General features: G+C 43.1%; 1 protein-coding gene across 2 annotated transcripts in view; it reads left to right on the top strand.

The window, feature by feature from the left end:
• Positions 1–5,284: 5,284 nt before the first annotated feature.
• MTAP (methylthioadenosine phosphorylase) overlaps positions 5,285–12,147 on the top strand; it is a 35,021-nt gene continuing 28,158 nt past the window's right edge. Inside the window, exons 1-2 of one of the 2 annotated variants that reach the window (XM_086479595.1) lie at positions 5,285–5,311; positions 10,121–10,207. In XM_086479595.1, coding sequence (XP_086335721.1) covers positions 5,285–5,311; positions 10,121–10,207 — 114 coding nt within the window. Of the gene's footprint in view, positions 5,312–6,905; positions 6,930–10,120; positions 10,208–12,147 lie in introns of those variants that run through there. The other variant, XM_086479594.1, reaches the window with a different exon arrangement.

Consider the following 12,147-nt stretch of genomic DNA (forward strand, 5'->3'; position numbering starts at 1 on the left):
CAAATGGACGGACCAATGTAAAGTGTTAACAGTCCCATAGCACAGTTGACGTAAAGACAGCCATCTTTGCTTCAGCTCTTGATAAAGGTTGCTTGAACTTTCTCGGTTAGCCCTTTGCTGGCATGCTTTTGAGAGTTCACAGACCTTTCTGCTCCACAAGAGAGCTGTAGAAACAATAAACTCTATGTAGTGGATCATAATAAACATCTGGAAACTTAGGTTTTTAAATATTCCTGAACATGATGCTTGGATCCTTCCATATAATAGCCTCAAATTTTATTTAGGCTTAAAAATTACTTGACCTAACACTAGGAAGACGTTCATTTTTCTTTTAAGTCAGTTGAAATCTTAAATTATTACTTCGGGGACAAGTTCCAACAAATTGTTTCCAGTTTCCAGGACAAAACATAAAATTTACACAGAATGTGCAAGAGCATATGGTAAAGATGAGCTTCCTCCTTGCGTCAAGTCTTGGCTGATATAGATGGACACAAAGGATGTTCTTCTTTCAACATGTGTGCAATACTCCATCACTATTGAAATAAATTTTGTGAATTTGTAGGACAGAAACAACAAAGTCTACAAGCAGCACAGCATAATGGGAACTCTTGAAACTGAGATCTGCATGAACAAGTGCAGAAGGTAAACTTGACTTGACTGAGCCTTTATTTTCCCCTCTCTTCAATGTGAATGTTGTTTCTTTGAAGTAACGTTAGCAAAAGCAATTCAAAGCTCAGCTATGTGTACACAGCACTGGTATTTCTTTGCAGCAATTTTTTGTTATAACAAAAAAAAAAATAAACCTTTTACCTTGATACAGTGCTTTTCATCTTCAAAGCGTTTTCACAAATACGATCTAGTTAAGGTGAACACCCCTTTAACGTAGTTAAGGTTGATTACCATCATGATTATGACTTTACAGGAGGGACAGAGTTTAAATTACTTAAATGCACCAAAATATTTGATGTCAGAAGAAGGATTAAAACTCAGTGGTCACTATGTCCTAATTATCTGCCCACAACATTAGACTCTTCTCCCAACCTTCGTTTGCACTGTGAAGAATTATCTTCTTATACATAGGCTGTTTTCTATATTTAACTAAATAACATACTCTTTGTGTAATTAAAGCACTTCTTGCACAAACAAGAATGTTTCAGTTCATTTGGCCAAGATTTCACAACTCTGTCAGGCACACAGCCAAAACTGTTAGTTGTGGGGACTTTAAATTGCCAGACTTTCTCATCAGTACTTCTAAGGACAGGGTTGTGAGGTATTGACTGCATGTGGACTTTCACCATGATTCTCTCGAGGCATAAAAAAATGACACTTTACATTTAAGTTTGAAGGGCCTTAGTCTGGTATATAAATTATTTCCATCTAAATGTTCTTTTGTAATTTTTGAGTGGTGTAAGGTGTAAATGAGACTTAATTCTTATCCATTATTTTTAACTTAAGGCAAAGAAACACTGCCCATGAGACACAGCCACCTGAAATACTGAGAAATCAAAACAGAGAGGCTCCAAGTCATTGTGCATTTATTTTATTTTTGAAAAAATGAAATTAAATGCCACTAAATACTCATTTTTATTCAGATAAATGGGATTTACATTCCATCATTTAGAATATGAATACAAAGTGCACCCTCCGGGAAAACATAAAGCTGTCATTTTATTTCAAGGTTTTCAGTAATGTCAGAAGTGGAATTGTGAACTGAAACTGCAACCTCTCTAGTAATCCTGCAACCGGTGTCTTTTTAATAGTGTATGTTCATCTTGAACATCCATGTTCACAACGTTTTCCTGAATATTATGGTGGTGGTTTTGGTGGGGCAGTGTTTGATTACCTGCTTCCAATTTTAAATGGCTGCTGTGGAAAGCTGCCACTATTCACAGTAATAAATGCCGTGTTAAGAATTTCTAGATTGCAGCTTACTGACGAACAGTCACTGAACTGGATTCCACCTCTCAGTCCTGTAACAGGACTTCAATTTTAAGCTATTCAAAACTGAGTTACCAAAAGCATATTGCCTACAGAAATGAAAGCGTTTAAAAATGTTTATTTCACAAGGCACTATTTATTACTTGTTGTTGAACAGTTAAATAATTTTGAAGGCTGAAATACATGTATGGCCCAACCTAGGTTATAAGCTTGTATTAGTGATGAGAATTCACTAGCTGTTGATATATAGTGAGCTGACTTGAAGAAGTGCAAAATTTCATATTGATACAGGTTTTCCTTACTAGTTAACTGCTAAATTGAAAATAGTATGGTATTAAATTTGAAAAGGTACTTAGTTTGTCTGCAAGAATGCAGTTTTTCAGCTCCTTTTTCTCAGTATAAACTGTCCACCCACTGCTTGGAATATGCCAAAACAGCCTCTCAGACTAGACATCTTCAGAAAACCCATCTAATTAAGCTTCTTTTAAGCTTCCAGCTCAACACTTCTTGAAATATCTGTATCATTAACAATGCACCATGAGCAAGCTTTTCCGTTTGCTGTTCTGTGTTCAGATTTACCCTGGATATATACAAAGCTTTATAAAGAGTTACTACTCCTACGAAATACATGTAGTACAGAAAGTCCATAAGCATGAAGTTGGAAAGCTGGTACCTCTCTGGACAGCTACAGTATCAAACTCCCATGGGCACAGCCTGTGCAGGAACAGCTAGCACAAGTTTTAAATGGGACTCACTTAACTTACAGTCCCTGAGAGTTCAGACAGTGAATATTTTCACGCTATTTAAACAAAGAGAGCTGTGCTATTCAAAAAGAAGCAAAATACAGAAAAAGAAAAGCAAACGGACTGCAACATAGGTGTGGTAAAAGATGAATACTGCAACACAACTGACACAGCTTTTTGTAAGAAATTCAATGGAGGAAATTTGTTATAGAACTAAACAGAAGGAATTGCCAAAAATTATTCACTAAAGGATTCTGTGCACTGAAAGTAGAATGTATACCTTCAACAGAAAGGCCAACCTAGAATGAGAAAAACAGGGTAAATTTCAGTCTTAATATGGTATTACAGCTATACTGCACTGCACTGAAGACGTTAACATATAACTTCACCCATGTCCTTCTTCCTCCCTTTATTAAAGTGATTTTCCAAAGTCCAGTTCTCCTCAGTATATCTCACATTTTGAACTGCAGCAAGAAGTCTTCAGCCTCTGTGACAAACATCCCAGCTGCATATGAAGATCTCTAACATACACCAAAGACATGAGGATAAAGTGTTTAAAGCTGCACAGAGAGCAAATTCCAGCTGAAACACAAGTACAGCACTAGCCACTACTGCCTCAAGTTATAAAGAATATCCTTTTCCTGGTATACAGTGAACTGCCTCGCAGATCACAGCAGATTTTTCAGCTGCAATAAAATGTAGGACATGGGTTCAGTGATGAATTTGAGTCTGCGTTTACTAGCAGGTATGTGACATTTTTTAACAGGCAGGTAGCACTGAGTGGCACGTGAGAATGGCATGTCTGGATGGCTGAGGTCTTTCCGACAGATAAAGTGGCTTTAAAGAAAACCTACAACAAATACTTTTAAAAATAAGCAGTGCAAATTAACAAGATACTATTTTTGAAAGTTCTACATTTGATATTTATATCTATCTATAGTAATAAAACACATAAATATATAAAAACTATGTTTCTCAACATGGTAAAATGAATGGTCTGCTTAAATGTACGGACTTCTGGCAACAAGAAAAATACCACAAATAGTAAAATTGTAATTATTAATATAATGATATAGCGTTTACCTTTTCATATCACATGCTTTCTATATACATGTACTTCATAAAGAAAATAAAACTCTTTTTTTTTCAAAGCATGCTCCAGTTTGTCCTCAGAATAATTTCTGATATTGAAAAGACCATCCTTAAATTAAATTAACTATTTTTTATTTGAAAACAAACCTCTTCCACTTAATTACAAATACTACAAATTAGGAATTCTCACATAGGTTAGAGCTGGAATTTTGGTCTTGCTTTGTCATTTCTGGCAATCCAGGACTAATCAGCACTTTTTGCTTCATGTCACTGTTTTATAGGGTGTTCCAGGGATTTTGTGGTGCTGTTCAGTTCCACCCTCTGTTGACAAATTGAGGAATTTTGGGGGGAAGTCAAATAAGCCACAGTGTCTCCAGCAATGTGGTACGTGGTCCAGCTGAAATATGGACCATCTGAAAGTCAGTTTTCAGAAAGACTGAGACAATGCTTAGCATCTTTAGCACATGCTTACAGATTTAAGTAGATAAATTATTCCTGATATAACACAACATTTGTGGAATAGCATTTTCTGGAATTGCAGCATAACTTAGAAAAGTATTTACATACCACGAGCTGCAGCATCGCTCCATTTACTTGCAGTCAGTGAAGACTCCCGGAGAGTTCCAAGTAAACATGCAGATCGGAAGTATTAAAAAGAAAGCAGGAGGGGCACCCTGGCTGCGATGTCAAGAGGTATTTAAACACAGCAGCATTCCCACTGATTTAATAAAAGTACTTCCAAGACAAAAGCTTTTTAAAAAGTATTAAAACCTTCACTGAGGACACATTTCAAGGATACGGTAACATTTCAGGGCTCACAGACCAGATGATAAGGGCTGTTTCAAAAGCATGCTGGAGACGTTCTGATGAGGCCACTGATGAAGGATATGATCAGCATATTAGTGGAAACACTCAAAAATAATAGGATGCCGATTTCCACTTCTGGAGAGGAGATACCCTGGCGAAAAAGGAGGGAGGGAAAAGCAGTTATGCCGTATGCTGTGGCACAACATGACGATAAAACAGATTTTACTCCAAGGAGCTGTTCTCCATCGTTTGCCCTAATAGTTTCCTGCAGAATTCCAGCTGCGTGACCAGCGCTAGGCAAAACAGCTAGTACCGCGCTCACACCCGGAGACCGGCCCCTCAGGCCCGGAGTCCTCCGGCGACCCCACCCTCTCCCAACCGGGCCGCAGGCACCGACCCGCCGCGCCGCGGCGTTGCCGGGCTCCGCCCGCGTCCCCTCGGGCCGGAGGTGACAGGGGCCAGGCCTTCGGCGGCGCTGGCCGGCGCGACCGCTCCTCGGCGCGGGCGGGCGCTGCCACCTAGCGAAAAGCGCGCAGCAGCGACGCTCCCGCCGGCCGAGGCCCCGCCGGACCCCGCTCTGCGGCGCCGGTCAACGGGGCCGGCCGGGTGGGGCGGGGCCGGGCCACACGCGGCGCACGGCACCGGCGGGCTGGCCAGCTGCCAGTCGGCGGCGCCCCGCCCCGGTCCCCGCCTTTCCCGCCATTATGGCCGCCGCTGCCGGGGCCGTTAAGGTAAGTGGGGATCCTCACCGCCACGGGTTGGGAAGGAGGAGGCGGCGGTGGCAGCGCACACCGCCGCCCTCACCCTTCCCTGCCTGTCGCCTTCCCCCCTGCTCCATCTCGGGCCGGCCGCGGGCGTGCGGAGCGGGAGTCGGAGGGTGCGGTTAGCTCTGCTGCCCACGCCGCTGCCCTCGTGGCGCTGCCCAGCGCGGGGGCGGAGGCGCTGCCTCCCGCCCTCCGTGTCCTTCCTTCCGTGCTCCCTTCCCGCTCCGCCCGCCCGCCGGGAGCGGGCCTGGGAGCGCGGCGGCCCTCGGCCGTGCTAAGCGGGAGAGGGGCCGCCATGGCGGGCGGAGCCGGGCCGGGTGCCCCCCGCTCAGGGCCAGTGCCTCGCCTGTTTGGGACCTCTCGGCCGCGGGTCGGGCAGACCCCGCACGGCGCTGCCCGGGCGCCCCGGCCCTGCCGCAGGTGGCGGCCTTGCCGGCGTCTCCCGGTCGTCCCCGCTGGCTCTCCCGCGGCCATCCCGGAAGAGACGAATTTTTGTTTGTTTGTTTGTTTGTTTTTGGTTTTTTTAAACGAAAGCCGGAGGCCTCTGCTTCTCAGGGTTTCCGGCTCGGCTGCTATGTGTCGGACTTCTCAGTGAGAGGCACCGGGGCGGGTTTGTAACCATAGCAAGGTGCACAGATCCCGCAACTGCAGCAAAGTGAGCCAGTACGAAAGTTTCTCCTCAGGCTTGGCCGTCCCGTGTGTTTCAAAATGGCTCCAGAAGGTGACGGCCTGCATCGGGGATGAGCAGGCCAGTTAGCCTGGGACTGTGGGTTTGTGTTCTGACCAAAATATGAGTTAGTTTTCTGAGGTGAAATAGCTCTTCCAGCTGTTTTGTTGTGTAGAAATCGATTATAGGCTGTCTTAAATACAAGCAACTTTATATAAGTGGTTGTTTATTGTGTTTTAAGTTAAAGTCTTTTTAATGACTTCCTCTTCTCATTATCCGTAAACTAGGAGTACAGATGTGTTCATTGGTTGTTAGTTGTCACAAAGTTATAAGCTGATTATGGTGACACTTAACATATCCTAGTGTTTTAAGACCCTCAGATGGACAAGACAGATAGACTTACTGCACTGATAGTTATGTGTCTTGTGCTTGAACATATTCAAGGGATTTTGCCAAACAGCAGGCGAAGAAAGGCATACATTTAAGTGCACTCGTTATTTGGACTCATGAGGGCAAATGCTTTTGGTTTTGTAGTTACTGGTGTGATAACTTTTTGTGAGGTTTTGCTTTTATATCTCCTCATCCCAGTGTTTGAGATAGACTACCCTGTAGTAAAATACTTAATATTTCATTCCATTGCAGTGCTATTTTACTTCAGATTTAATTCCGGATAAGCTTGGCTACAGCCTCCATTAATTTTCACAGGCAATGTCCTTTGTGTCGCTTTGTAGGATGCAAAATCTGGAATGGAGCATACAGTCTTGCATCTTCCCATTCTTGAGGTCACTCCTAGATGTGACTGTCTCTGCCCTTTGAGGAAAGGTGAGACTTTTCTCCCTGAGTCAACTCCTCTCTGCTGTTTCTTACCTTCAGCAACTGGGCTGCTGGGTGAAAATGGACCTCAGCTCCCTTGGCAGGGTACCTCCCCACTGAGCCTGGAGCAGCTGCATTCCTTTTGATAATTCGCTAGAAAGTCTGTAAAGTGGAATTTAATACAGAATCAGGTTTTTGGGTCTCCAGCCCCCAGACGCAGCTGATATTCCTGGAGATTAGGTAAATTGGAAGGAAAAAGAATTCTCTTCTAGGAGGTAAAATTAATTTTAGGGTTGGAGCTGCCAGTTCCAAGTTGACATTACATGATTGGAGAAGCAGCTGCTTCAACAAATCTCTGTTGGCTTAACTTTCCTCCCACTGTAGTAGCTCTCCTGTGAATTACGCTGAGCCCAGCATTTCTCTAGCCAGTGTTGCCTAAAGTGGCCTGAAGTTTGAACAGACTGCTGCTGAGGTGTTTTGCCAGGAGGAAGAAGGCAAAAGCAGATTCAAAGCAGTTCAGCTCCTCTTCCGTGCTGTGGGCTCTTCACCCTGAGAGCTGTGAATATTTTGCTAGCTCGTTGCGCTGCTGCTATTTCTGACAGCGTGGCTGTAGGTGTAAAAGCCTGCTGTGGAACCAGCCTGTGCAGCACAAGCACATATTGATGCAGCAGCAGGGGTAGGGAGCCCAAGAGAAAATCTGAAAGCAACCTCACCAGGCTTATGCTGCCATGAACAGATCAAGCTCTGTGCTGACACAGATCGGGTGTGCTGCTTTCTGGCGCAGGAATGCTCTGTTACAGTGCTGAGTCTGCGTGTATGTAAGCACCTTAAATCATTGCAGTTCTGAAATAACTTTTATGTTATTTTGATATCTCCAGCGTTGCACTGTTTTCCTCAGTCCCAACAACTTTCACTTCGCCAGACATAAATTTTCAGGCAGATAGACCTTCCCTTTTGAATATTCTCAATCTTAAGTCATAGGTCACTAATAAAACAAGCATTATACCAAATTAAAACTAGTTAAGCTACTGAAGGAACCTTTTTTTTTTTTTTCCTAGATTTAAAAAAAGGCAGTATTTTGATCCTGGCTTCTGCTAATGTACTGATATTCCATGTTTACTGAATGCACACATGATCAATGTTAAAGGTGGTCTTTTGTTGATTTTGAGTTTCATGATTGGTTCTGTTGCACACTTCTTACATGATTCTTAAGGCAAAAAATTATTAATCCTAAAATTTATATAGTTTTCAGAATTTTCATGAGCAATCTAACAATCTCAATGTTTGTGATAAATAAGCAACATGAGTTACATGGGAACAGACCCATCAATACTACTGCAAACAATGATCTAGGTCTTTCCTAACACTTGAGTATATTCAGGGTTGGAGCTTGTGAATTTTTACTGCTATCTTCCTTTGCACTACTCCTCGTGCTCCACAGGGGGGTAGCAAAAGGAAATAGGAGATCTGTTAGGAGTACTTCAGCGTATCAGCATTTACACCGTTTGGTGTGGAAAGCTTTTTCAGAGAAGTATTCAATGTGTAACGAAGACCACAGAGCCTCTGCTTGTTGAAACTAAACGATTGACGAGTCAGCTAATATAGTGGTTGAACAAATGAGGTCTCTATGAATGTGTAAGTTAAGAAAAAGCTGGAGACAGTTGAGGGTGTGTTGTGGAATGGGAGTGTTGTACACTGAGGTCTGAAGGTTCTACCTGGGAAATTTTATGTCTTTAAAAATAATTAAAAAATGGTGGAGCCATGCAGTAGTACCTAGTCCCAGAATGGTTCAAAATTTTTTTTTTCCATGACAAGCAGCTCAGCCATGGTACAAATTCTTCAATTTAAAAGTGCAACAAACTTTGCAACAACTGGTCACATTGGAGAAAAACAAAGTGGTAGCATTTTCTCTGTGTGTGATAAATGCCAACGTTATTTTTAAATACCATTACTAAGTGTGAGGTTGTGAAGGGCCCGACAGTACCCATTCCATCCAAAGAGCTGGAGGTGTTCTGAACTTAAAAGAAAACCTAGCTTGATTGAAAATGGAGTCATCCCTAGAAAGACAAAAGCAAGGTACTTTCCAATGATAAACTAGAAACAAGAAAATTCAGATACATTTTTCTGTAGCTGGAGTATGAAATCACAAGTATGTTTAGTCTCAGTGAGAATGTATGTTTCAAATTATCTTTTTTCTTTCCTTTTACAAAAGAAGCAGAGCAGATGAACAATGAGCAAGAAATCAATGATTATTAAAGCGTGACAGATAGGTGGTAATTATGAGTGGCTTCACGCTTCTTCACTACGAGTTGTATCAAAACACAACATAGGACTTTTAGCCTCATTTCCTAAGGAAATAAAATATCTTTTATTTAAGTGGCCCTTTGCTTTACCCTCTCTTTTTCCCTTTCCATTATAATTTGAAACTTAGTCAATTTTATAAAAATTTGGGGAAAAAGTACTTGAAAAGGCTTTATTAAAAAAAAAAAAAGTAGGAGAAGCAAGAGCCTGTTAAGTTTCTACTTAGGGAAATGTGGGTTGAATAAAACCTGACGCCAGTCTACACGGGAGATAATAGTGGCCCAGCTGCAGGCAACTTTTGAATGAGCGCTTATACCACCTTAGGTACCAGATAATCTAGTCATAAATATGTGAAGAAACCCAGCAATACTTCCAGCAGGTGAAATTGTCAGCAGATTCTTTACCTCACTTGTGAAGATGCTGTGAGGTATCTCCCTTTTCAGAAGCTGTACAGAGACTACTTGCAGAAGTGGGGAAGGTCTTAGATCTTGGCAAGTCAACACAAAAGCCTAGGGTTTTGAAATAAAGGTTTTAATTATTTTGTATGTATAATACTATATAGTAATTCCTGGTATTCAGTATGGCGGTTATGTATAGGACTGGTTTTCCCCAAGTAAAAAGAGGTCTTTGTTAGGATGGGCTTTATACAGGTGTTTCTCACTTATTAGAGGCATTCCCAAATAACACCTTTCATTTTTGTATTGGGAGTAAATGATGAATTGGCACATCTTTGTGCATTTTTGTAGCTTTTTTAATTGGGTATCTTTAAAGAGGAGAATCATAGTGTAAGAAATTGGCAAGTTAAATACAGTTTAAAATCAGTCATTTGAGATCTAATTTCTGGGAATCTGCTGAGCATATTGTGTTTTGTTGATCTGTAGCCTAGCCTCGTCTCAAGCAGAAAATGTATTTTGTAGCTGCCTAGTTAGTTTTTCAGATATGCTGTTAAATGGAGTGTAATCTCAAGAAGACTAATACATATTTTTCTATATAAGATCGGAATTATTGGTGGAACTGGCCTGGATGATCCAGATATCTTAGAAGGAAGAACAGAAAAATACGTTGATACTCCTTATGGCAAGGTCTGTATAACTTTTTTATTATTATTACTGAGACTTTTTGCTGTTTTTAAAGATGTTTGTATGCTTTAAGAATTTTCAGACTGTTAAATGAATGCTCAAAGGAGGTGCTGCCACAATTTCCTTGACTGTTTCCTTTTAGGTGCTATGTATTGTGGGATTCTTAGCAGAAACAAGATGTTACAAAGATTTATGTGCAAAGGAGGCTATACCTCTTCTCATTTGTAGACTGGGTGAACTCAGTCCTGAAGTTCTCGCCGCTTGGGAGGAATATAGGAATATCGTCAGAGTATGCAGGGATGCAAACGAGGAAGGCTAAGACCCATTTGGAATTAAGTCTGGCTAGGGACATCAAAGACTGTAAGAAGGGATTCTTCAAATGCATCATTAGCAAAAGGAAGACCAGGGAAAATGTGGGCCCCCTGCTGAACGAGGCGGGTGCCCTGGTGACAGAGGGTACAGAGAAGGCGGAGTTACTGAATGCCTTCTTTGACTCAGCCTTTACTGCTAAGGCTGGTCCTCAGGAATCCCACACCTTGGAAGTAGGGGAGGAAGTCTGGAGGAAGGAAGACTGCCCCTTGGCCAAGGAGGATTGGGTTAGGGATCTCTTAGCTGAACTGGACAGTCACAAATCCATGGGCTCCAATGGGATGCACCCAAGAGTGCTGAGGGAGCTGGCAGATGTTACTGCTAAGCCGCTCTCCATCATCTTTGACAGGTCGTGGAGGACAGGAGAGGTGCCTGAGGACTGGAGGAAAGATAATGTCACTCTAGCCTACAAAAAGGGCAAGAAGGAGTATCTGGGGAACTACAGACCAGTCAGCCTCCCCTCCATCCCTGGAAAAGTGATGGAACAGCTCCTTCTGGCTGTTATCTCTAAACAGGTGGAGGAAAAGAGGATTATCAGGAGTAGTCAGCATGGATTCAGCAAGAGGAAATCTTGCCTGACCAACCTGATAGCCTTCTATGATGGCATGACTGGCTGGATGGACAAGGGGAAAGCAGTGGATGTTGTCTGCCTTGACTTTAGCAAAGATTTTGATGCTATCTCCTACCACGTCCTCATAGGTAAGCTTAGGGAGTGTGGGTTAGACAAATGGACTGAGGTGGTGGATCGGCAACTGGCTGAAGGACAGAGCTCAGAGAGTTGTGATCAGTGGTGCTGAGTCTAGTTGGAAGACTGTGACTAGTCGTGTTCCCCAGGGGTCAGTACGTGCGTCCAGTCTTATTCAATATATTCATCAACACCCTGGATGAAGGGACAGAGTGCACCCTCAGCAAGTTTGCTGATGACGCAAAACTGTGAGGAGCAGCTGACAAGCCAGAAGGCTGTGCTGCCATTCAGCCAGACCTGGACAGGCTGGAGAGCTGGGCAGAGAGGAACCTAATGAGGTTTATTAAGGGCAAGTGTAGGGTGTGCACTTGGGGAGGAACCCTATGCACCAGTACAGGCTGGGGGTTGACCTGCTGGAGAGCAGCTCTGCAGAGGGGGACCTCGGAGTTGTGGTGGACAGAAAGTTGACCATGAGCCAGCCATGTGCCCTTGTGGCCAAGAAGGCCAATGGTATCCTGGGGTGCATTAAGAAGAGTGTGACCAGCCAGTCGAGGCAGGATCTCCTCCCCCTCTAATCTGTCCTGGTGAAGCCAGACCTGGAGTACTGTGTCCAATTCTGGGCCCCCCATTCAAGAGGGACAGGGAACTACTGAGGAAGTCAGCAGAGGGCTATGAAGATGATGAGGGGACTGGAGCATCTCTCTTATGAGGAAAGGCTGAGAGACTTGGGGCGAAGACTGAGAGGGTATCTTATCAAGATTTATAAATATGTAAAGGGCAGGTGTCAAGAGGATGGGGCCAGGCACTTTTCAGTGGTGCTCAGTGACAGGACAATGGGCGATGGACAGAAACTGGAGCACAGGAAGTTCCACCTCAACGTGAGGAAAAA

This window comes from Leptosomus discolor, chromosome Z, assembly GCF_034619465.1.
Source record: "Leptosomus discolor isolate bLepDis1 chromosome Z, bLepDis1.hap2, whole genome shotgun sequence".
NCBI lineage: Eukaryota > Metazoa > Chordata > Aves > Leptosomiformes > Leptosomidae > Leptosomus > Leptosomus discolor.